Here is a 24,954-nt window from a genome sequence, read left to right as displayed (position 1 = left end):
GGATACTTCCGAAGAACGGGGAAGGGAAGGGAAGTATAGACAAGTGCGTGCGTGGGTACAGCCAGGCTGCAGAGGGGGGAAAGTCCAGGAGGGTACGTGGGGACATTCGTCGCTCGTCAATCTCCCTCAACCTCATCCCTCTCCCTCTTCCATTGAGTGCCTGAAGTCAGAGCATCCCGGAAGCACTTAAAGTTTTACCCTCCAATTATCTTAGGTTTCCAATGATGGCAAATTAGAAAAACGCTTCAGCAGCCCAGCACCGCAGGCTGAGAGTTGGGGGGCGAGGAGGGGTTGCTAGATGCACAATTTGAGAAAAAGAGAGATTTGCGTCCCACTCTTTTGCCGCGGCTAAAGCTGCCGGGTTGGAATGAGGGAGGGCGCGGAGCTAAGGCCTGGGGAGGAGGAGGTGGGGGGCTCCAGCAACCGGAAAGCCGGGTCTGCAGAAATGGGGCGCCTGGCCCCCTGGCCACCCGCCACCAGTAGTGCTCTGGCTGTTCAGCCCTTTACGCCCTTACCAGGAAGGCCTCGGTCTGGCCGGAAAACCTGACCTGAGGTCTCCCGGGAGGAATAGGGCGGCCAGTTCTTCAGCGGACTCTCCCAGGTCCAGTGAGGCCGGTGTAGGAAGACAACAGCGTCTGTCCTCAGAGTGGGCAGCCAGCCGGGGTGCGCGCTTGTAAGATGTGATTCTATTTGACTTTCCAAATCAAAGTGCATTGGTGGGGCCCAAAGAGTTCACGGCACATAACTGTGTTAATTAAACCTGCTGTAAACAGACAAATCACTTCTTGCTCTTGCACATAGACCTCAGGGAAATGGCACAGGGTCTGGCAGAGGCCAAGCTTGGGGACGCACTTAAAAAATTTTTTTAAAAAGAAGTGAGTGAGAATGAGGCAAAGACAGAAAATATTAATAATGAAAGTGGGGTTTCTACGTCCTCAGAAAACAACTGAACTGAAACCAACACGGGATAGCAGGCAGTACATGGGGACATCGTGGGTTTCCAGAGCAGCGCCGTCGGGGCCGCAGGGAGCCAGGGAGAATCCGGTTGTTTGGGGAAGCTAAGTCTCCACCGCTGAGGCTGTGAGTTACCCTATTCTGTCCTGCACTTTTCTTCCCAGTCTTTCCATCTTTCCCTGCCTCTGGTCTAGACTTCCCGGTACTCGGAGCACAGCTCCGGGAGGACACGTCCTCCCTCAACATGGCCAGCCTGGCGGACAAGGGGCGGCCGCTGAGAGCGCCCTGAGCACGTGCACTGTGGTGGGCTGGTAGGAGCTAGGAGATGGCAACAACTGGGGACGAAGGAGCCCGGACAGGAACAGATGGAAGAGAAAGTTGTGTGTGACCCTCTAGGAAAGCAGGAAATGGGGAATATACACCCACAGCTCAAGATCCACTCTCGCTGGAGCCAAGCGCCCACTTGGGCTGTGGGGCGATCTTGGGAGTAGACAGAAGAGTCAGGCGCTCCAGTGGCCCCTGCCCGCAGGTGCGGTGCGGAGGAAAGGTTAGGAGGTGGCAGTGCTGGGAAGCATTGGCAAGACGCCCTTTTCCGTCTGGAATGTGTAAAGAGCCGGGTCTGTCTCCGAATAACTCTAGTTCTCCGGAAGTTACCTAGCAGAGGCAACACTCGGCCGACTTTGGGTCTCACAGCCTAAGACCCAGGGAACTAAGGGAAACCCTCAATTTCTTAGCTAAAAATGGAAAGGAAAAGTTCTCCATAATATGTAAACACAGGGGATTTGAGTGCACAGGTTTGGGTGTGTTCCTGATAACTTCAGGAGCTGACTCCCTCACCCTCCTTGGTTTGCAAACTAGAACTTCCGTTCTTTTCATTGACTAGCATCTGACTCCAACAATAATCTGATTCAGAAATACTCTTCATTTCGTTAGGCTGACACTGGCAGGCACTAGTTATGTTTTATTTGGTAAGGAATTTAAGTTCAGGTAAATTTTAGCTCAACAGTTTTCAGCAAAGTCCTTCTAAAAGTATTTTTAACTTCCATACAACAAAAGTGAAAAATACATATATGTATATATATGTCGCTATGGGTGGAGAGGAAACAGCTTTAGATTGCCTTTAGATTTCCAGAGATTTTGTGTAGAAGCCAACAATTCCGCAGACACTAACAAATGGGCTATTTGCAGTTATTGTTCATGAAAGGTCTTCATATTTTTAAATTGAGGCATGGTTTCTAGGTGAAATAATTCTTTACAATTAAGAATATCTCAGAAATATTAGAAAATCAAAATAAAACATTAGAGTATATTACAGTATAGAAGTTTATGCTGAAAACAACAGATATCACTACAATCTGTGTCTTGAAATCAGAATGTAGTGGCAGTTAATTAAAATGCAAACTATAGGGCGACACTGCAGATGTCTTTCCATCATATCCAACGGGAAAATCATTAGAAACTCTCCCCCCTTATATTATACTTGTATTGTGAGACTTAGACATTTTTTTTCTCTGAAATAACTTCAGTTCACCTTTCAAAACTCTTCACTCATAGAGCGACAATGATAATTGTTCTCCAGGGAAGGACTTTTGAAACAACTTTCGCACATTCACACTCACACCCCACAGAAACGCACACACAATTTGCCGGTTTTTGAAAACGTTACCTCAAAATGAGAGAGGGAGGGAGGGAGAGGGGGAGAGGGAGGGGGAGAGGGAGGGAGGGGGGGGAGAGAGAGAGAGAGAGAGAGAGAGAGAGAGAGAGAGAGAGAGAGAGAGAGACTCGAGCGTAGGTAACCAACAAACCCAATTACTAGGCTTTATTGATACTAAAAGGAAAAGTTCCCCTCATAAAATTTCTCTGAGCTAATTAGTTATTTAAATCAGCCCCAGGGTTGGCCGAGCGACGCCGCAGGCACCTTCTGTCGGCTCCTGGAGGTGAGCAGCCAGCGTCCGCTCCCTGTCCCACGCCCCTCGCAAGGTACTGGGCCAGGGGGCAAAGGCAGGCGCCACGAGCTGAGGTGAGCCATTTGACAGGGGTGCCGGGCCTGGAACGCTTGGAGAAGGCTCCCCGTGGCCTAGGGTAGGACAGCGGGTATAAGACTTTAGACATAAACAGGTTACAGACAACAGTAACAATGTGCGCGAGCAGGCCAAACGGCCGCGGAGCGCGGGAGTTCGGTCGGGCGCCAGCAGGCACCGGACCCTGCGACCCGGGCCGGAGCGCGCGTGTTCGCGCTGCGAGCCGGGCGTGGGACCGCTCAGGCGTCCAGGGCTTGCTCCTGTTCTGTGTGGGGCTGGGAGCTTTGTAATTGGGTGGACACCAGGTGAATTCACACCTTTCTGGGTCGTTGTCTCTTTCCGTAGCTGACAGTCCCACTGTTAGTGTGTGCACGGGGGGGGGGGGGATGATGGTGAACAGTTACATTTATTCCAAATAAGCCCCAACCTACCCAGTGAAGTCCTCTAAGCCCGACGTGGGGGCTGCCAAGTCGTGATGTGGCGCCGGGACAGCGCGGGGCGATTCCCAGCTCCGCCGGGCTTGGCTGCAGGGCCCGGAGGGAAGGCACCGACGGGTTAGAGAAAACTGAGCCCCGGGACGCCGCCGTCACAGCCACCTGGGCCTCAGCTCGAGACCAAGGCTGAGAGGATGGAGAGGGTGTCCGAAGGGCTTCATGAGACCGAGTGAACAGGCAAAGCGCCAGCCCAGAAAACCCTCTAAGTTTTCCGCCGCTGCGGACGGGTTTGGACAGCGGGATAGACCGACTACCCACCCGCCTCGTCCTCGGTCTCAGTAAGTGCCTGGGACCATGGGTCCCGCCTCAGGCTTTCTCGCCCTCTCGGGCGTGATTCGAGACCAGCGCGGGCCCAGATCCACAACCCACTCGGGAAACCGCTCGGGCTTGGGCCTCCTTGGACCCGGCTGTCTAAGCTCGCCCTCCCCTGCTAGGGGTGGGCGCGTATTTCGAGACGCAAGAGGTCCTGCCTGGAGTTTGGGGTGAGGATGGGGTGCTGTGGCGCGGACTTTCCAGGTGTACTTCTCATTACAAAAGGTTGGGGCAAACTTCGGGCGCTGGTGTGTTGCGCGCGCCGGCGCATTTTTGCGTTGAATAGTCCGGCGATGCCCTGGGCCGGGGCCCTGCCCATCCCCCGCCGTATCCTTAACCCGAGGACAGGAGGCGACGCGGAAGGACTGGCTCCGGGACGCAGCGGGCAGAGCAGGCGCCGCAGGTTTCGGCCGCAGCCCACGCGGTGGCGCTATCGGGAGAGGACGCCTCAGCTCGGGGCCGGGACCCCGGCAGTGACCCGGGCTCGAGGGTGGCGCGATCTTGACTACGAGCCGAGGCCGCGGGTTCTTCTTCGCCAGCTTGGGCCCACGGCTTTCTGTTTCAATGAAGGTTGCACGGGACCCGGAGCGCGACTGCCGTCTCCAACCCCGGCCGCCCCGAGGTGGGGGCAGGGAGGCAGCGGCAGCTCCTTTGGCGTTTCCTTTTCTTTTCCCCTTTTTCTTGTTAGCCCCGTCGTTTATAGTTGATTAATATAAATACAGTAGATTAGCAGGGCAGTCGTTCTCTTGCTGCACCGCTGCAGAAGTAGATCCACCTATTAAGCTCTCGACTCTGAAAAAGAATGAAGGGACTCGAGAGCCCTGGGGGGGGGGGCGCTGGGGGGCTTTGCCCTGTGTCGCGGTAGTAGTGCTCCGAGCCCGCAGGCCCTCGGTTTTCCTGGGCCTCCCAACCTGCGGGCGCGGAAGGGACATCTGAATCTTCCACCCAAGGAATTCCCCCAGCTCTGAAACGTCTCCTTACTTTCCTTCCCGGGGGCAGACAATGCCCACACCCGATACACATTTCCCGCACCTGGGACCCCAGGGCTGACGGCTCACCGCGGCAGCTCCTGAGCCCTTTCCGCGCACTGGGCCTCTGCACCGTCGGTTCCCCTAGAGCACCGACGCTCCGGCGTCTCCCTAACGCGGACTAGGTGCCCACCACCCTTCCCCAATCAGACGTCTCCCTGGGGCGCATCTATCTGTCCAGGCCGCAGGGGCTCATTTGCGGACGGGAGGAGGAACCTTCACTGCCCCTACCTCGGGAGGCCCGACGGCTTCCTCACCGCTCCGCCCCGCCCAGGCTCCCTGAGCTGCCGGGGGAGCCAGGAATAATGTATCTTTGCCTGGCGCGAGCCAGGATTTGTCTGGCTCCGATTCCGACGAGGAAGGCGTGCGGATAACGAAGTAAGTGTCCCCCGCCCCTGCGCTCCGGTCACTCCTCAGAAGCCCCGGAGCAGTCTGGGAAAAGGCTGGAGCCCACCCTGGTCGACCTGTCCTTCAAGGCGCATCCTCTTGGGGCATTCTGGCCCCTGGCTCTTGTCCTCTTGGCACATCCGATTTCCAATCTAAGCCCCGCGCCGTTATGCTGTTCGCGAAAGTGTTGGTTGCCCAACTCCACCGACAGTCCACAGCGGAAATTGGCTTCAGAGCTGGCGTGGGCTTCATTTGAAAGAAATGATTCCCTCCCGCCCTCCTCCCGCCCCCAGCAGGGCAAACTCAGGGGAGGAGGCAGGCCCGCTTCGGTCCCTAGAAGCCGTCGAAGGCTTTTGACGCCGACAGTTTCCATAGTTTTCCCTGGGTATCCCGGGGTGGAGGGAAAACGCAGCACAACTTTCAGGTGCTAAGAGCCAGAGCACTCCTGGGAGGGCCTCTTTGCCTGAGTGGCCGAACTTGAAAGCCAGGGAGCCTGGGGATGGATGCTGGGCCTGCAGCGGCTGGGGTGGCCCCGCCAAGAGAGCCTAAGTCCCGCGCCAGGCATCCTGCACCCTACGTCCGGGCGGTCGGGCCTAGGTCGTCAGGAACGGGCATCCGGGAAGGAAGGATAACCAGGTTCCGGGGTCTGAACGGCAAAAACCTCAGTGTTGACAAAGGGACAGCAAGAAATGTTTTCATTAAAAGTGCAAGCCATAAGAAAAAGGAGAAGAAAGGCCTGATAAGAGGTAGGGAAAAAAGGGAAGATGGAAATAAAAAACCACGCACGTTTAAGCCCAGAGAAATGATCCGTTGATTTTAAAAATAACAAATCTCAGCGTGATTATGAAAGACAGTCGACCTTTGACTAAATGACATTAAAAAAAAAAAAAAAACTGGGGGTGGGAGAACGAAGGAGGGGGAGTCTAAGCAGATTCCCGACAAAAACGTCAGTGAGAAGCAAACTGAGGGATAAAAATGTCCCCCAAATGTGAACTTTATGTTTTGAGCACTGAAGCAAACTATCTCATAGTCCGCAAAAATGATATTTGGATCAAAGTATTAAAAAAAGACAAACGTAACTAAACCAATTATTTTCTTGAGTGTGATTCTGTTTTTAAAATGTTTGGAAATAATCCATTTAAGAAATACAAAACGAAACCAAACAAAAATGCTTGAATCATCATCAAATTTATTTGTTTACTGTTTAAAAAGTAGAAAACCCCAGCAAAAGGTAAAAATGTTATTTAAAATATCTCTTATTGTAGAAATTAAACATGCTGGAAATAAACGCTTACTTCAGTTTAAATATGGTCAATACAAAATTTGTGCAGTAAGGCGTGTATGTAATTTGAAACAGAAGAGGCCTTTATAAGGGACAAAACTCAAGGGAAAAAAACCCCACACCAGCACACATTGCAAAACTTCCTACAATTCTCCTTTTTCAAATCGAAAGAAACTTGTAAAATGTGTTACTAAACATAAATCTGCAAACATTCAAAATACACTTCTGGTAATAATTCATTATATTTGACATTTTCCTTTATATTAAATGCAATTTAAAATAATTTAGCCTTTTTGTCCAAAATGACAGATTTTTTTCACTGTTAAATACGGACAAGAGGAAACTCCAATAGAAAAATCAATGAATTTAAAAGAGTGCAGAATCTGAAAACTAGCTGCAACACACATTTAATTTTACTTAATTGTATACTTTATTTAAATAGCCTTCTCAGGGATTTAATAATTTAGAATCAATAGTTCTCTTCAAAACATAATAAAATATTTACACTTTATAAAATATTAACCGATTAACAATACGGCTGTGTTATTTATAAGAGTGTAACTGAAGTCCTGTAATCATGCTGTTGACACAAGCCTGTAAGGTTAGAGAAGTGCTCCTTAGCAAAATGTAAATGAAGATCTTCAGACAGTGGTGTTTATAAAATAGCTCATTAATGACTTAGGATTGAATCGCTCCAACCATTCGCATCATCAGATATAATAATAGTGACGAATCAGACAGGAAAGATCCTGGCTAAACCATTTGCATTTTTTTCCCCCAGAAGTACTGAAGTCCTAATACCACCAATTCTTCTAAGTTCCTGGACATTGATCCGGAGGAGGATTCCGCAGTTCCACACCAAGGTAAGGAAGGAAATAGCATTATTATCGTTGTTAAGCTATTAATAAGAAATATGTCTTTCCCCATTCTGAAAACGTACTGTCTGACAGTGATAGTTGGTTTTTGCAAAAACCCCTTCCTATTTCGACACTATATTACAGATTTTTAAAAGTTTCTCCATCAAACTTACAGTTTGTTTCTTTGCAGCCAAACACCTTTTAGTTACCACCACGGGTTGATTTACGTGAGACACTGCCCCCACCGACTTCGAATTGTGCATTTTCTCTACCTCGTTTGACTGGGATGGGACGGGGGGGGGGGGGAGTGGTGGTGGGGGAGACAGGGAAAGTAAAACGCTGCCTGCAACTTCCAGGGTGCTTCCTCTAAGATTTACCATCCTGCTCGCTTCCTTCTCGGCAGGGCTCCGACTGCCTCCTGGGTCGCCTCGGGCTCTTTTGGAACATGATGGGCGGCGCCTGGGTGCGGGGTCCCCGGCGTCTGGGCGCCGAGACTTAGGGCAGGGGCAGGTTTCGCTTCTGGGACCCTTTCTCTTCCAGAGATTCTCAAGCCTCAGGCCTTGAGCACACCGCCCACTGGGGGGTCGGTGGTACGGCGAGTGGACGGCGACTTGTTCCCTGGCAGGATTGGAGGATACGGCTTTCCGCTGTCCTTGCACCCGGCCAGAATTTCCAGAATTGCCTCCGAGAGAGTGTCTCGAAACCGAACTTAGTTTGGCCCTCTGGCGCCGCCGTACAGTCAACGCTTCTTAAGGGGGACCAGCGGCTCAGGCGGCGAGATGTGGGAGTCCTCGGGGTTCAGGGGATTAGAAGGGCGAGCTAAGGTATGCGGGAGGGACAGGAGACGCACTCAGCTGAAGGGGCTTCGCTGCCCTCAAGACCGGCGAGGACGTATTCACATTTTCTCGCCCAAGGTCCGCGCGGCGAGTGTCCACCGACTCCCCAGGCGTCTCGCGGGGGCTGCGGCCCCTGCTCACGTGCTTTTCCTTAAGGAGGCCCCGCGCCCAAGCGGGACCGCAGGGACAAAAGCACGGCTCGAGCCCTGCCTGCTCGGCTAGTGCCCGCGCCACCTTAAATGAGCATCGCGGCCAAAGCCAGGCTGCGGGCGGCCGCGGGAGTCGGCAAAAGTTTGTGGCTCTGTTACGCCTTCGTGGGACCTGCTGGGGACGCTCCTGCGCGGCTTCCCCAAGGGCGGGGAGGCCGGGTCCTCACAGTACAGTTCTGCTCGAGCCCGCAGCCTAGGGCCCGACAGTTTGGGGTCCCCAGAAACCCCAGTCCCGCAGCCCGAGGATAGGCGGCCCCACCGCCCTCGCCGCCACCGCGTCACGGCCTCCAGGCGGCCTGGGCTGCGCCGCTCCCGATGCCGCCTGCGCCGCGAACGCTCCAGGGATGCCATCCGGGGATGCACCCCACCCTGCGCTCACCAAGCAAACCCCTCTCCTGTGCCAGCCACAGCCCGGCGGGCAGCGGCCGTGCTCCTGCCATTCAGGACACCCGGACTATTGTTCCGGACCCAGGGCCGTGCCAGCTCTGAGGGAGAAGGGCCTTCCTCGCGCCCGCGGTGGCACCGGGAGCGGCTAGCCCGGACGGTCAGCTCCGCGCGGAGGGGGAGCTCGCAGGCATCGGGAAAAGTTGCCCGGAGGGGCGGAGGCGGTGGGTAGTGGGCGGAGGCGGTGGGTGGGGGAGGCGATCGCCCTCCTATCTCCAAAGTCGAAAGTACTCCGCTCAGTTAACTGAGCTGGGAGCCGAGGCAGCCGCGGCCACCTCCTGCGCGTTGGTCTGCGCCTCCACCGGGCAACGAGGCATCCAACGGTCGCTTTGCCGCCTCCGCGCCGGGACGAGTGCGCCGAGGGGCTGCGCGAGGCGGCCGCGCCCTGGACCCGCCACAGGAAGGAGGACCAGACCCCGGGCCCCGGCGCCCGCCAGCGCCGAGACGCACCCACCCTCCGGCCGCGGCCACCGCCTCGCGCCGCCCTCGGTCCTCTGTCACCGGTCCTCCGCCGCCCCGCGCACGAGGTCCTCGCTACCCAGCTCCCACCGCCGACTGTCTCCTTCCTCCTCCTCGCTGTCTCCCACCCGCCCCTCGCCTGTCCCTCTGCTTCCCCCACAGCCCCGCCGCCCTTAGGTCGCCGTGCTCACAGCGATTGATTGATTGATGTTTAATTTCCTGCCAGGCGGGCCCCCTCTCCCCCCGCAACCTCCCCAGTCCTTCTCCCCGCCCCCCACTCCCCTCCTTCATTGCGGTGGACCAGTCTGGCTTGGGTTTAGATCCATCCCCCCCATTCCCATCCCGAAATAACCTAGAGACTTCCCCTACCCCCACCCCAAATTATTATTTTTAAGGCGCTAGATCTGGGGACGGAAAGGGGGAGGGGGGAGAAATCGGAAACCGAGGACAACCCAAAAGGACTCACTTTGCCTGATGACTCAACGCAACTAATAATCATCTCCCTCTCAGTGTGTGTGTCTCTGCGGCTTGTCAGTGAGTCCGGCTCTGGCTGCTGGCAGAGGCGGCCGAGAGAGGAGAGGCTGGAGGTGACAGCTTGGGCGGCCGCCGCCTTTCCTTCAGCGTGCGGTCCCGGGTCCCTGCGCCTTCTCGGCTTTTGGTGGCACCGGCCCCGCGGCTCCGGCCGTGCCTCCTTGCGAGCTAGCGGCCCTGCGAACCCGCAGCCCCTGCCCACCGCCGCTTCCCGGTTCTTAGCCCTTTCTCTTCAGAACGGGTCTCCTTCCCGAAGGTGTGAAAAGGCTCTTTCAGCTTCCTTCTCTCCCCCCCCAACCTCCTCCGCCGTCCCCTCCCCCGCTTGCTCGGGTGCCCCTTTGGAGGAGTCCTCCTTTCCCTCTCCTCCTTCTCTCCCCCCCCCCATCATCATCATAACAACCATCTCCGCAACAGAAGAAGACACCCTGACCCAGGACCTTAAACATTAGGACCTGGGGAAGAGGAAAGGGGAAGGAGCAAAGAGAAAGGAACACTGGGAGAATACTGCAAAGCAAAACATCAGAAACTTTTCACCCTGGATTCTCTACTTTTGCTCCATGGACAGAGCCCCAGCCAGCCAAGTTTCAGACAGACCGTGAGCAGTAAGTACGCGGGGCGAGGGCTCCCGTGCCGCGCTCTGGAGTTCGGGGAAGCCCCGGGGCCGAGTAATTATTCCCTCCCTGCAGCTCTCGCCCTCTCAAATAGCAAAGCCGGGGAATGCGGGCGGAACCCTCTCTAGCAGCCCTCCTGCTCCGTCTCTGCATCTCTCGCATCCTTCCTTTCACCGCTCCTCTGCCACCCCCACCTTGTCTCCTTGACCCGTGGCGACACAGCTTCTCCCGCGGCGAGAGCGCCCGCGAGGATTCCCAGCGCACTGTATTGTGCCGGGTGCCTGCTCCTCGCGGGTACGGTGACAATGCGAGCGCCGATCCATCAGGTGTTTCCCCTCCTTCCCCCGCCCCCCCCATCCAGGGGTGGCGAGACCTGTGGCTTTTGTGAGCAGCGCGCTGCCACCCAGTCAACCTAGAGGAAAACTTTCTGGAGCGACCTAAAAATTGGGGTTGATGAAGGCTGCTCTTGCACCTAAGAATTTAAATGCTTTTGCTTTGGGGTTTTATGCTGAAGAGCTTTTAAGCACTTAGGATCGGATGAAGATAAGAACACTCCAAAATAGAAACGATCGTAGTAGCCCCCGCCCTTGTAATGGAGGTTATTCTGATGAATACTTCCAAGTGTTTTTGGATGTCTGTTAATGTGGAATTAGGGTTGGTTTTATGCAAAGCGTGTGTCTCAGGACTTGTACCGTAAAGGTAAAAAGCGGGGATTCAAGGGATCTTTTACTCGGCTTCTGGCTCTTGCCCGGCCATTCATAGCGCATTTATCAAGTGGTTGGTTCAGTTATGGACTTGTGTACACCCCTCACTCCCTCCTCGAATGGGCGAAACATCTTTTACTGAAGTTCACTGCTTCCTCAGCCCTGACCTCAGACGGCGAGGCTGTCGCACCCGGGAACGGTTTATGCCAACACTGTCTCAATGAATGGGCCACTTCTAGGAGCCCCTGGGCGTCCACCCCGGCCGCGTCACCTAGGGCCAACTCCTGGAGAACAGTGACCGGGTAGGGTCGCAGCACCCCAGCTCTGGGCTTATTTTGGGCCGCCCAGTGTAAGGTTGGGACTGTCTCGGGCCCCTCGGGCAGCGTGGGAGGAAGTTTGTGTGGTTGTCGTGCAGCGCTCTGCCACTGGCCTGAACGTCTATCACGTGTGTGAGCGGTTTTCCCTCTTTTTTTCCCTCCCCTTTCCCTCCCTCCCGCCCCCTCCCTAGGTCCCTGCGCGTTTTATTGCGACCTGCCGGTGGGAACTTTGTCTCCGAGTCGGAGCAGCATGGAGCGGCGGAGCGAGAGCCCGTGTCTGCGGGACAGCCCCGACCGGCGGAGCGGCAGCCCCGACGTGAAGGGGCCTCCCCCGGTGAAGGTGGCCCGGCTGGAGCAGAACGGCAGCCCCATGGGAGCCCGCGGGAGGCCCAACGGCGCCGTGGCCAAGGCCGTGGGAGGTAACAGCCCGGAGCAGGAGGCGCGCGCAGCCCGCGGCCCAGTGATAATGGCCCGGGTGTCAGGGTTCAGGTTGATTAGGCGCTGTCGCGGTGTAGGATTACAGGAAGTGAATTCCGGATTGCCAAATAATGCCCCGGTCCCCTCTCATTTGCAACTGTTAGCTTCATCTTGAGTTAAAACAAGAAAGTGGTTTACCCAGAGGGTGGCATTTTTTGGGCACTTTGCCACTGTGTGCTGAGGTGTTGGCAGGTTTATGTCACAGCCAGCTAACTGTTTCTAGATTTTCCTAGAGAGCTTTTTAGTGATTAACTCTTTTGCCTTGCCTTGGAGTATCTGTTGAAGGGATGCAGTTTACGCGCGTTCGCTTTTATGGAATAGTCATTAATGCTCAGGCTAGTACAGAAACAAGCGTGTGTGTTGGTGTTACTTTGTAGTTAGGACAATGCTTCGAAACAAAGGAGTGACAACTGGGAATATTTCTTGCCACATTTCAAGTGGGAAGTGAAGAATCACCATGGAGCTTTCAGGCCCTGAGAAACTTTAGTGCTACTGTTGTCCATAAAGTTTAGTCATATTAATTTGTAACTTTGTTATGAATTTTGGGACAACAGGTAAAAATATCAGAGTAGACTTATTAGATACCTGTTGTTTCCCCTCCTAAGAATTTAATATTATTTAAAGAAAATCTCTTGCAGTTTTTACTAAACAGCTACTTTCTTTTATAGTGGTTAGGAAAAGTAGAAAACTAATCTTATAAAAATAGAGTAATTTAAACATTAAAATATTTGGGGGGTTGAATGCCATTTGTCTTTTACCTATAAAATACACAATTCTACATGGCATGCAGAGGTTTTTAGGGTTTTCCTTATTTTTGTTGTATTAGGATAAGTCACTAGTTTTAAATGTTTTATTTCTAAAGTTCTTTTCTTTTCTTTTTTTTTGGCGGCTGGCAGTTGCAGGGATCTGAATCCTTGACCTTGGTGTTATAACACTACACTCTAACCCACTGAGCTAACCCGCCAGGCCTTCCCTAATATTTTCAACAGTAGCCTAGTATTTAATATCATTTTTTGTATTAGCTTGCTTGAGATGATTCAAAACCTAGCAAAACTTAGTGATAAGCTCCCACCTCCATGTTCTGTGTCCCTTGTGTGTGTTTTAAGTAAATATTTAACTCTAAGTGTCCACTCCCTTTTAAAGAGTTAATGTCATACATTTTATGAAAATGGCAGTTCTTTGTTTTTATGTATTTAGCTATTTCTGTTTCTTTGTGGTGGGTATGCAGGATGGTTTCCCTTAGTCCTTTATATTAATCATCTCCTTTGAGAAGCATTCATCATCCCAATTTTTAAAGTTTGGAAAAAATTATTTGGCTGTAGATTGGGGCTTATGTATCTCCCCTTTTTGGGATTTGAAAATACCCTTTATTGCAGACAAAAAAATAAATAAAAACAGACTTTGATAGTTCTGTGACTCACTTTTTAAAAGTGGAGGTTATTAATGTGTTGTGTGTCCTGAGACTGGAGCAATAACTTTGGACTTTTCTTATTATCATTTAGTATATGCACATAAAAAAGAAAAATATGTAGTGAATATGATGGGCCAAATGTGACATGATATAATAAGTGCTGGTAATGTTTGATAAGAAAATTTTTGGAAATTTTTGGAGGCAGTGTGCCCTATATGTAAAAACAAAACAAACAAAAAAAAAAACCTTCGACTTAAAATTTCAGGCTCTTTCTGAAGGCTAATAAAATTTACTAAATTGAAGGAAGTCTCTAAACATTTTAGAAAGTAGTTATTAACAACTGTGCTTCCCTAAAACAAAATTTTTTTCTCTTCTATATCATAATGAACTATAAAAGAAATTGCCTCGTCCTGTTGGCTAGGGATACCTTTAGTATAAAATAGTGATTACTTTTCAAATTTTCTAAGACTATAATTCACATTTGGTCACTTATTATAAATTTGATACAAACTAAAAGTATTCTGTTGGTGCAGAAAAATAGATTTGTTTCAACAAGCTGCTTTAGTCACTTTCTCTAAGGTTTAACTTAATTTAGTAATATCAAAGATCTTCTTAGCTGCTTCCCAAACTGAAAATAAGGACAACATTATTTTGTCTCAATATGTGCTGTTTATAATACTTAATACTAAAGTGGTTAAAATACTTCATGTATGGTAGATCTTTAAAGTTTTTTTTTTTTTTTTTTAAGAAAGCTCTTACTCTCTATAGCATAATAGTGTCTGGAAAGAGATTAATTTAGAGAACTTCAAAATATAACAACTTAGAATATAAAATTTTGATAGTACAATGCTGTCTTATTGAATGTTAATAATTATTTTGTGAGTTTAAGTTTATGTAGTTTCCAAAAGAACATTAAGACATTAATAATTTCATTTCTTTGTAACTTTTAATCATGTATATAGATTTGGGCAAAGCCAAGACTTTTTAAAATGCACATTCTAAATTTTAAAAAATGTTTAAAATATATTTTTAGTTATAAGTTCTTTGTAAGTGAAAGATTTTTTTCCCTAACATATGATAAACATAAAATAGATTGTATTTCTATCATCCTATATCCTTTAAAAGTTTTTTTTCTTATAAAGCAATATAAGCATAGATAAATACAAAACAATGCATAGCTCTCCATCATTTATTACCATTTTCAAATGTGTTGCATTCTTGTCAAAATTATAAAGATGGCTATAGTAAAATATATTTTTAAAATATAACTCAAAATTTGAGAGTTGTATTTGTTAATTTTTAGTGTTCTTTTTTCTTAAAAGCTCTCCTTCTGAAAATAAGGGAAATCAAGTTAATTGGTTGCCCAGTAAAATAGCAATTTTTAAAACTGGTTTTGATAAGCAATGAGTTAAATGTTTTTAAGTGCATTGGTTGCAATAGTAAATTCTGCTGCTGTTATTCTACATTTTTTATGGAGAGGCGATTTAGTATGTTTTTTGATGAGAACCTAATTATTAATAAAAAATAAGGGGGGGCATTATTTTAGTGTCTGGATTTACTAGTAGATGTGGTAGATATACTATCACAGTCTTAAAGGTTGTGTTTTAGTAGGGGACTTAGAAATTAGAGCATTGTTTACAAAGTGATTAGCTTTAGAAGACTATTAGAAAGTAGATCAGTTTTGCTTTGTCTTTTCAACACTTTCTAGGATGATTCTGCTCTTATCTACGCAATGTGTTTTAAAGCACATATGTAATAAAATACAAGTGCTCAGATATACATGACAGTCAGCTTTTATAGAAGGTCCTCAGGAAAAACAAAAAAAGGCTAATATCTCTTTAAAAAACATATGAAGGCTGGGAGAGAGTTTAGAGCAAGCAAGAGCACCATGGTGTTGACAGCTTTATATCCCTGCTGGGTAACATTCACTTACTAGAATTGGCGTCTCCTCTCAGCTAGTAATTCACTCCATAAGGATTTTGAAAAAGGATGATTAATGGTGGGGAAATTTATACTTGTGAAATTGTTGATTAAAACTTACAGATCCATTTGAAGATTTAGGAAAAAAAGATTATTAAGGATGACGAAAATAAGAATCAGATGATCCTTTTTACCACTATTAGCATAAGTATCTAAAATGTTCTGCTGTATGGAATGCTTCAGCCATGCAACCTACGGCATAAAATGAAAGTGATGCCAATGAAGTTTCCAGAGGAAACAATGCATTCTGCTTTCCTCCTGGGCTGCTGAAAGGTGCTCCCTAGTTGTGCCTTAATAGCAATAAATTATTGTGCTTCATTCATTGTTAACACAGGCATTTTCGTTTTTCATGTTTGTCTCAAAGAACTTTCAGACAGGTTTATTTAAATTGAATGAACAGCACTTGAATATACCAGACGGTATACTTGCTGATAGAAGGCATTAAATATCAGAAATCTTTTTGATACTTTTCATTTTCCTGTGAATTTTTATGATTTTTTTTTTTTTGGTGTTAAATGTTTTAGATTTCAGGGAAAAAATGTTTAAATATTGGGACTATCTTTTAGGGATATTTACTTTTTTTGAAAAAAAATTGCTTATTTTTGAAAAATAATTTTTGTTTGGAAAATAATAATTTTGTTGAAGAACAGTCTGTTGAAGTTACCTTATAACTAGTCTACCCGAGGTAGAAAAATATTTCTTACTACCAGGTAGCTTTTTCAAGAACATAACTGTCTTGTTACAAGAGGAAGAAAATCATTATGCAATACACACTGTTGTATTTAAACAGGGAAGCAAATGTGATCAAGATTGTTAGGCAGGGCCTCATTTAGAGCAGAACATTGTCTACAACAACAGTTAGTTTAATTGTCTACATGTGGAAGATTTCCTTTTAGATAACAAGTAAAAGAAATGTAGTTCCGGTCAGGTGTAGTCACCATATTAGCAATAGTGAAACATTTTACTTTTTGAAAGGAGTGCAGATATGAAAGAATATAGATATTTATATATTGAAATGTATGAGATGCTTAGAAATTTAGAATTATATTGTCAACATGGGCAAATTGGAGAAAACTCCACTTCCAAGGAGGAACACCACAATGCTTGTAGTAAGGACTCATATTATTACTTCAAAAGAGAAAAGATTGAATTTCTCTTTCCTACCCACTTTTTTTTTTTTTTTTTTAAGTTTTTAAGATCTTTTAAATAGAATGAACTTAGGCTTTGGGGTCATCCAACAATCTAGCATGTCCTCTGTAGTTTTGCTGAGGTAGAAAAATAACCCTTCTTTAAAGAGATTTTAGGCCTTGGCCTGTTATTAAAATAAAGATATACTTGGTTAAAAAAATATATGTAATGGAACATACACATTAAGCAGAACATAGGGTATCCACCCTTCAGAGTCCTGAGCATAATTTGATGTTTCAAGTGATTTTGGAAGCCTTAGGATCCAATGGTAGAAACCCACTGACCATTATATATTCAGGATCATCTCCAATGATGTGTGTGCGTGTGTGTGCATGTGTGTGTGTCTATGTATGTGTTGGAGCTGTGTAGATGTCCCTTAAGACATCTGTATTTTAACCCCTGTAGAAAATAAGCAATACCATCCCTTCACAGGGGATTGTGACCAACGGAATCAGTCTGTACATCTTAGATACCCTGTGTTAATTCTTCTCTCTTTTTTTGAATATCTTTTTTTTGGCCATCCATCTCTGTAGGAAGGGAAAACAAGACTAATCATCATTTATTAGATATATAGGAACATGAGTATGAGTCATTTTAAGAATATGGAAGTCAGTTTTATTGCAAGCAAGACTACAGTAATTATTTGGTATATCTGTCAGTACTGTAAGCAATGAAGTTTGGTGGTTCTACTTTGATAATTTAAAACCCTTATTTTTCCTTTTTCTTTTTTTAATAAAAATTCAATATAGACAATATTTATATGCATATATTTCAAAAAACGTCAAATTAACAGGGCTAGATGAATTCCAAATTGTATTATTTTCTTGGCTCACACTTTTTTTTTAAAAGAGTTTTTAGGTTTCTTTTGAGATAAAATTGACACGATTTCTCACCATTCAAAAACTCTTATAACTAATGATTCCATTAGGTGCATAAAATAGGTACATAGTTTGTTATTTCAGGGAGCAAAACTTCATCCTCTCTATCAATTTAAAAATCCTTTACATTCTTTTATTTAGTAAGTAGCCTCTTTTTTTAAAAAACCCAGATAATTAATGTAATTTTTACTATCTTCCTTACATGAATGCTGAGATACAATGGCATTTTGGAATATATTTAAATAAGATGGAGCGTTTGACAAAAGTTGTATGTGTAACAGTTTGTCAGTGAAAAATGACAAGTGGGAAATGACAAATGAAATGTTGGCATCATTACTCTTTATTTTGATAAAAATGTCTCAATTTGCAGTGATATAATACTGTTTCATATTATTTTATGGGTTGTGTGAGATGCATAAGGGGAATTTAGATTTTGTGAACGGAAAATTAGCAGCCCAAACTCTCCTTTCAGAAGTTTTGGCAGCAAGTTCCTCTTACCCCCAACTCCCCAAGAATAAGAACAGCAGTGAAATGTTGGATCTAACCCATACATTTTAACTCATTATTTTTGGGGGCGGGGGGGAAGAAATGATTTCAAGCAGGAGACCTTTATGCTGAGCTCAAAAAAAAGAAGAGTTTGCCTTTTAGTTTCCATTTTTTTCTTTATCGCAATTTTAAAATGAGTCATTTCCCTCTTCTGACTTTGTATGAGTCTTTTCTCACTTCTAATCACTACTGCTCTCCAGCATTAATTTAGGGTGTCACTAAGGCGAACTGCAAATTTCTTTTAAAGTGCAGTAGAGGTTTTGAAAATGTCTACATATTAAAAATGGGTTTTTATATACAAGGGATTCATCGTCCTACTACTTAAAGGTAATGTGATAGATATTTCAAAGTCAAAGTAGATGTACTGTGTGGAATTGAGGTGTGAGTTAAAACAAAAGCCAGTTGTGGACTTACAAATTTCAAAAAAAGCACAGATGTAGCCTCTGTAGTGTTCTCTTTTCCATTTTCTGAAGTCGTGTTACTTCCTTTATTGTTAGCAATCAATCAAACGTTTATTTTTTGTTTTTACATAGAAATGAGCCTCATAAGCATGACATGCTGTAGTATTTTTGTGACAGTGTTCTGTGCTGTACTTTTCAAAATCATGGAACTCTGTAGATTTTTTTTTTCAATTAACAATTGTTTTTTGCTGTTTAATAGAAAGTGATTTAAAAATTGTGGTAAAATCAGTATAATTGTCAGTGAAAGGCTGCATCAGAAATTGCCTACTATGACTTGTGTCTTCTCAATTGCAGAGTTTTATTCCAGATTAAAAAAAAAAACTAGGTAAAAAGACATAATATGAAGTAAATGTGCCTTAGATATATAATTATGTTATTGATAAGGCATATATTTTTTCCCTTTATAATTGATGTCTATACCTTTACAACTTAAAAAATAAACCACACACAAAAAACACAAAAACTGGAGGATGTTGTAGTTACTAGTTTGACAAATGCCTAAAATGCAGAAAAAAGCATTAATAGAAATTTCAAGAATTTGAACCTTGCAATAAAGATATGAGCAAACTATGTCAGTCTTATAGTAAGCATATTCTTTATTTGTGGTTATGACACATTAGGATAGTAAAACCTTTTGGGGAAGTGTATTTCAATTTTTGTTGCTCCTAGTACTGTAACTATTTGTTAGTGTATGAGGAAAATTCAGTACTCCCCTTAACTAGTTGCCTTATTATTGGAATGGAGTTCTATCTTAGCACAGTTGGTTATTAAACTGTAGCATAACATAACAACAAAGATCAAAAAATTAAGGGAAAGCACCACAAGCTACTATTCATGAAAAGCAGTGCATGTTACGCCAGGGTAACTGTTTGGTGCCCGCTGATGGTTGCACAGTTACTGAAATGTGCACAGCAGCTTAGTGTCTTTCTTTTGTTTCCTTGAAGACTTGCATAGATAAAAAAAAAAAAAAAATTAATAGACACTCTAGTGAGAACAAATGTTTTTCAAAGCATTAAGATGGGACCAGAGGTGATTTGCAGCCATTTTTCATAGAAACAAGCTGAATTTCATCATATTAACCACAGATATCTTTTTCTTTCTTTTAAAACTTTTTTTTAGTATAAAAGTTTGTATTTGGCTGAAAAGCAAGTGTTTCAGTTCTTTTATAGCTGATTATAGTTGATTTTTTTTTTTTTTTTTTAATACCAGAGAATATTTTCTTTGCAAAGAGAGCAAATTTGATTAAATGTTATGCCCAAGACTCCTGGGAAAGGACCAAAGGCATAGAGTAAAAATAACCATATTTTTAGATTTCCCAATTACGCCCTATATTAAAATTGAGTACTTTTATCACATTTGTTTCAATTATTTACTCATGTAAGGAAAGGCAAAATTGGTAAATTTAATAGTTTATTGGGAAGATGTAGTCATATCAAAACTCTTCAAATAGCAGTATTTTTGAAACATTATTTTTTTGGGTTAACAGAACAAGAACTTTCTTTTGTCATAATCCAAAGATGCTAACAGAGCAGCAAGATAAATGTCTCTTTTAAGTGTCATAGTAAAAGAAAATGACTTGTCTTCCGAGGCAGTGGAGAGTTTATGTTGTTTTGGACCCATTTCCTAAGCAGTGATCGAAAACAGATTACAATAACAATTATACAGTCAGAAGATGCAATATCCATTTCTGCTTTAATTGAGTGAAAGAATAATAAAAACATCATTAAGAAAAATGAGGTGGACCTGTTACACAATGTACAAATTTTTAGTCTTGAAGAAGATGCAGAATAACTGAAGTGCTTTTCGCTTACTTTGTCATGTTTATTAGCTGAAATCTGTTTTGGGGAGAGACCATTTAGCTCTCATTCTTCCCTGGGAAGTTGAGAGAGGAGCCCATGGGAAGTGGTTGCCCAGGAGACATTAAAAGTGCTCACTGACTTTGTCTTCATATGCAGTTCAACCAGGGAAATTACATTTTAAAAAATTCTACCTGAGGTCTAAGTATTACCTGCTCCCTCCCTTTTCTTAACCTGTGTAAATGGAAGTCAAAAGTGATGAATGTTCCTCTTGTTGCAAAGCCCTGCCAAGTTAAGGGCTAGGTGTGGTCCCTCGGACTGCTGTTTTTCCTATGCTCAAAGTCCTAACTAGGCTGAAGGGGAGAGAGAGATTTGAGGCTGAATAACAAGCACCCTTATTTCTTCATATGAGTTTGTGGGGGGAACCCAGGTTTCCCATATGTACACGTCACCTGATGTTCTCAGGTAACATAGACGGTCACCGGTCACCTGAGATGCAGAGGCTCTGGCTTCGATCTGCAGTTGTTTGAACCATTAAACTGATGATTTTTAACATTGCTGAGCCTCTAGCTCTCATTCCCCAGAGTTGTGCTTTCAGCAGTTCCAAGTGAACCTTCAGGCAGCAGCCAAGATCAGTGGCTGGTTTTTCTTCACTCTGGGCTGCAGTTGTTACTCTATTCATAGAAACTGTGAGCCCCTGAAAACCTGGGTGATGACAGTGGTGTTAGTTCAGGCGTCCTGCTCATTGTGGGGATACTGAAACTGCAAATAACATTGGCCATCAGAGCAGTTGGAGCCTAAGGTTGGACTCAGTTGACAGACTTAGAAGGGAATATTTCTTTGATCTGTCAGTAAGTTTTCTTGGGCTCAATATTTAAAAACCTTTCTGAGGGTGGCAAAATGAAAGGAATAAGATAGGCAGTACATCCTCTCAGTGAAGGTCAAAATCCCAGAACTGTCCCCAAGCATAATATCATCCCCTTCAGAATGGAATTTATGTCAAACAGCCCAAATAAGCTTTTTAAAAAATTTTATTCAGTCCAGAGAGTCTAGTTAATAGTGCCTTCATTAAAATACTTTTGTCAGGAAAGCGTTTTTCAGTTTTAACATTTACATAACCTAACAGCATTGATGAATGCCACGAGCTTTAAGGGTCTATTAGTGGTTCCGTTTTTTCTGAACTTTATAATTTAAACCTAAACATTAATTCTGGGTGGAACTTGGCATAATGTCTTTTTTGCCTTGGAGGGAATTTTTGTTGTACAATTAAAAAAAAAAATGTTTAAAAAAAAATTTTTATACAATTACCTTCTCCATGTCCCTCCTCCCCAAGTAAATAGCAATTAAATAGTCAAGGTTTTAAAAGGGCTTCTTTAATTTAAAAAAGGGAGTGATTATTTTAGGTGAATTTAACAATTTTCCATTTGTTCACATTGCAAAGTGTAGTGCTTTTGATATTAACAGTAAAGATCTGTGAGGCTGATAATGCAATGAAAATATTTTTCTTCTTTGTCTCTCCTGTATACAAGAAAGTCATGTGAAATTTTTTTATAAAATCATTTCTGGTGATCCTTGAAACTTATAAATTAGTTACTTATCTTCTTTATTAGAAGCTGAGAGACGTAAAAAAAAAAAAAAGAAAAAAAAATCTTTGTTCTATATGCCCCCTGCAATTATAACATTGACTAGGAGGAAAGAAATTGCAATCTCACTATTAAGCAATAAAGTGACTGAATTTTCCAATATTAGTTATTTTGGAAAATATAATTAAACTATGATTATTAAAATGTTCTTTTCTATACATTAATCATATGTAAAAGTTGAATTATTTTAGGAATCTGATTGGGTAGTAATTGAGAAATTAAAAAACAAGTGAGAAACCTTGTAATGATACATTGTCATCATCTGAAAACCAGAATGTTAGTGAGGGTGCATGTTAGAACGGATGCATTCAAGGAGCAGAGTGGGACTAAGCCAGGGTATTCCTGAAGATTTGCCTAGCTTTCAGGTTACAAAGCTCCATTCAGACAAGATTTTGTCCTTTACATTTGGCGAATGTGGTATTAGAAGACCAAAAACCCTTTATTAATTGAGGGAGCATAAGAAGATCAAATTGTTCTCTGAATGGGAAGTTTTTATACATTTTAGACCCAGGTAGAGCCACGTTACAAGGGTAAATAAGGTGATTCAGATTTTTTTTTCCCTTCTCAAATGGATCTTTAAGTAATATTCAGCAAAACTAACTCTATTTACAGGCTTATTTATATGGCAAGTTTGAGCCTTAAGCACATTTTTACAGTTAACTTATAAACTCTCCAAAACTGGAGCTTACCATTGAAAGTCTGCCAATGTTGTTACAAATGATCATTAGTTCCCAAGAGACTTTGAGGAGAGAAAGAACTGTAGGAAAATGCCATGACTTCAGTAGGAACCATTTTATCTCATGTGCATTTTTTGCCACCATGGCAAAACTGGGAATTGGCCAGCATGTTCGGGATTGATTCTGAATACTCTCCTATGGAAATGTATAGAATTCCAATTAGCACAGGGTCAGAGTATAAGTGTACCTCTTTTCACACTGTTCCAAGTGGTTAGTGGAAAACAAGCTGCAAAGTAATTCCCTTGGCCCCCCAATAAAAAAATTTATAGCAAAATAATTCTCGGCTCCATAATGGGGCTGTTGAAGGTTTGTATTTGATATTTGTAAGACTGCAATACAGTCCATGTACCCAAACTAAGCATTTATTGTAAACAAGTTAACTGCCAAGAGCTTATATTCTGTCAAACATAATTATATTGAAGATTGATGTATAGCTTGAAAGCGAGTTTGAGGGAGACAGTTCTTTTTAACCAAGGAAGGCTTCTGAGATGCAGCTCTCTTCCTTTGATATAATGACTCAGTGAAGCCGTCTTTCTCACAGCCAGCCTCTCAGATACATCATAAACACAGATTTGCTCTTTGAAAATATATCTGTTTGTCGATCCTACTTCTGTTAGCAAAATAAATTAACTTACATTCATGGAAGCTGTTATGCATAGTTTCTTTTATCATCTTTGTCTAGATCTGGCAGTGATGGTACTAAGATGAAATAGCTGCTTGTACCTCTTGGGCCACACTCATTCACCCAGAAACCTAAATCTACATCTTTAAATTATCCTCAAATGAAACCCCTTTCCCCTTTAATATGAGTTTGAAGTAGAGTGTTTGACTTTCTTTTTATTATTCTGTGTTGAGCTTGTGACATTAGAACTGTTTGAAACTATGGTCTTTGAGAGGAAGGGATAACACTAATATACTTAGTTTTGTGGCTCAGAAATTATTTTAGACTTAAAGAACTTATAAATACAGAGAATTTAGGGGAAGTGAAATCTTGCTGATATTGAGATGTTTGTACCTGGAATTAGCCCCAATTTAAAATGCTGTGGTAGTCTTCCAGGATTTTTTACTTCGAGGAAGGTAGAATCTTTTATTTAGAGTAAAAATTTCCCAATTTTTTTGTTTAGGAGACAAATCACTTTAGGATTTGGTAACACTTTTCAAAGGCAGAAAAAAGTGGAGTAACATCTTTCCTTTGGCTGGGTGATAGCCATTGGATAAACATATTGAGGATGAAAATAAGATTTTCAGTGGATTTCTATGCAGTGACTTAAATGGTCTCTTTAGTTTTTTATATGAAATTTAATATTTTATTTTATAAATTATATAAATTATAAAGAGGATATCTTGGAATCATAAAGTGAACAAAATAATAATATACTAGTTATCGCTGTTCTGTTTTTATTTAAATAATTGCTATAAATTACACAGGTACATATATACTTAAAATATTTTGTCTGGGAAGTGTTCTATCAGACACTGGCTTCCCCAGTCTGTAGGCTTGGTTTTATTAACTCCATCTGAGTCACAATAATAATATCCTATGTATTGCAAACCAGAGATCTCAGTATCCCCTAAGGGAACTGGAGAATATACACTATGATTTTGACTTTCTTGCTCTCTGTCCTCCTGTTCTTTTCTCTTTCTCCTCCCTGTGTTAGCCTGTTCAAGGGCTTGCTATTGCATCTTGTTGGAGGCATGTGTTGGATACAAGAATAAGAGTGGCTGTTAGTGGTTGGGAATAGTTACCTGTTTAAGCTAAGCTTGGCTTTGTGAAGTCTTCTTTCAGTGCACAGTGATAATTTCTACATATCTATTACATATCCACAAATGTTTTGCTGTTTGAACCCTAAACACAGACAGTAGCATTTTTTTCTTTTCGTGAGGGAGAAAGCCTTTTATTTTTTGCTATAAAAACTTTACTTTTCAGTTTTTTATTTGATAAAAATCTCTCCACTCTAGTATGATTTCCTTTGAGGCTTTGTACCAGTGTTTGATCTCAATTTTTAATAATTTTTGTGAGTTAAACTCCCCAAAGAAAAAATGCTTCTGCTGCGAAATATTCCCTCTAGAAATCTAGGTAGTTTTGTCTTATTGAGAGCCGAGCACTTGATTCCTTTATTAATTCCATTCTACTACTACAGAACCTTAGTACAGTTAACCTTTCCTTAACACTACACTGGAGAAATTAATCAAGGTTTTTTAAAAAAATTGTTTGAATTAGATAAAATAACAGGCAAAGTTCAAAACCTGAGTTCTTGTAGCAAATGTTAGTATAAGGACAAGTTTTATTGACTATTTTTTTTTTGACTCCTGGGACTCCGAGTTGCAAATAGCATTTCCAGAGAGGATGAGAGTAAGGCAAGAGGCAAATACATCTCCACTTAAATAGTA

General features: G+C 43.8%; 1 protein-coding gene across 1 annotated transcript in view; it reads left to right on the top strand.

The window, feature by feature from the left end:
* Positions 1–7,315: 7,315 nt before the first annotated feature.
* The window catches only part of SATB2 (SATB homeobox 2), a 182,538-nt gene continuing 164,899 nt past the window's right edge, over positions 7,316–24,954 (top strand). Inside the window, exons 1-2 of the mRNA XM_063111484.1 lie at positions 7,316–7,341; positions 11,638–11,865. Of these exons, the coding sequence (XP_062967554.1) occupies positions 11,697–11,865 (169 nt within the window). The 5' untranslated portion in view covers positions 7,316–7,341; positions 11,638–11,696. The remainder of the gene's footprint in view (positions 7,342–11,637; positions 11,866–24,954) is intronic.

This window comes from Cynocephalus volans, chromosome 1 (genome assembly GCF_027409185.1).
Source record: "Cynocephalus volans isolate mCynVol1 chromosome 1, mCynVol1.pri, whole genome shotgun sequence".
Taxonomy (NCBI): domain Eukaryota; kingdom Metazoa; phylum Chordata; class Mammalia; order Dermoptera; family Cynocephalidae; genus Cynocephalus; species Cynocephalus volans.
The sequence above is the reverse complement of the archived record's forward strand: the minus strand, read 5'-3'. Positions and strand labels throughout refer to the sequence as shown.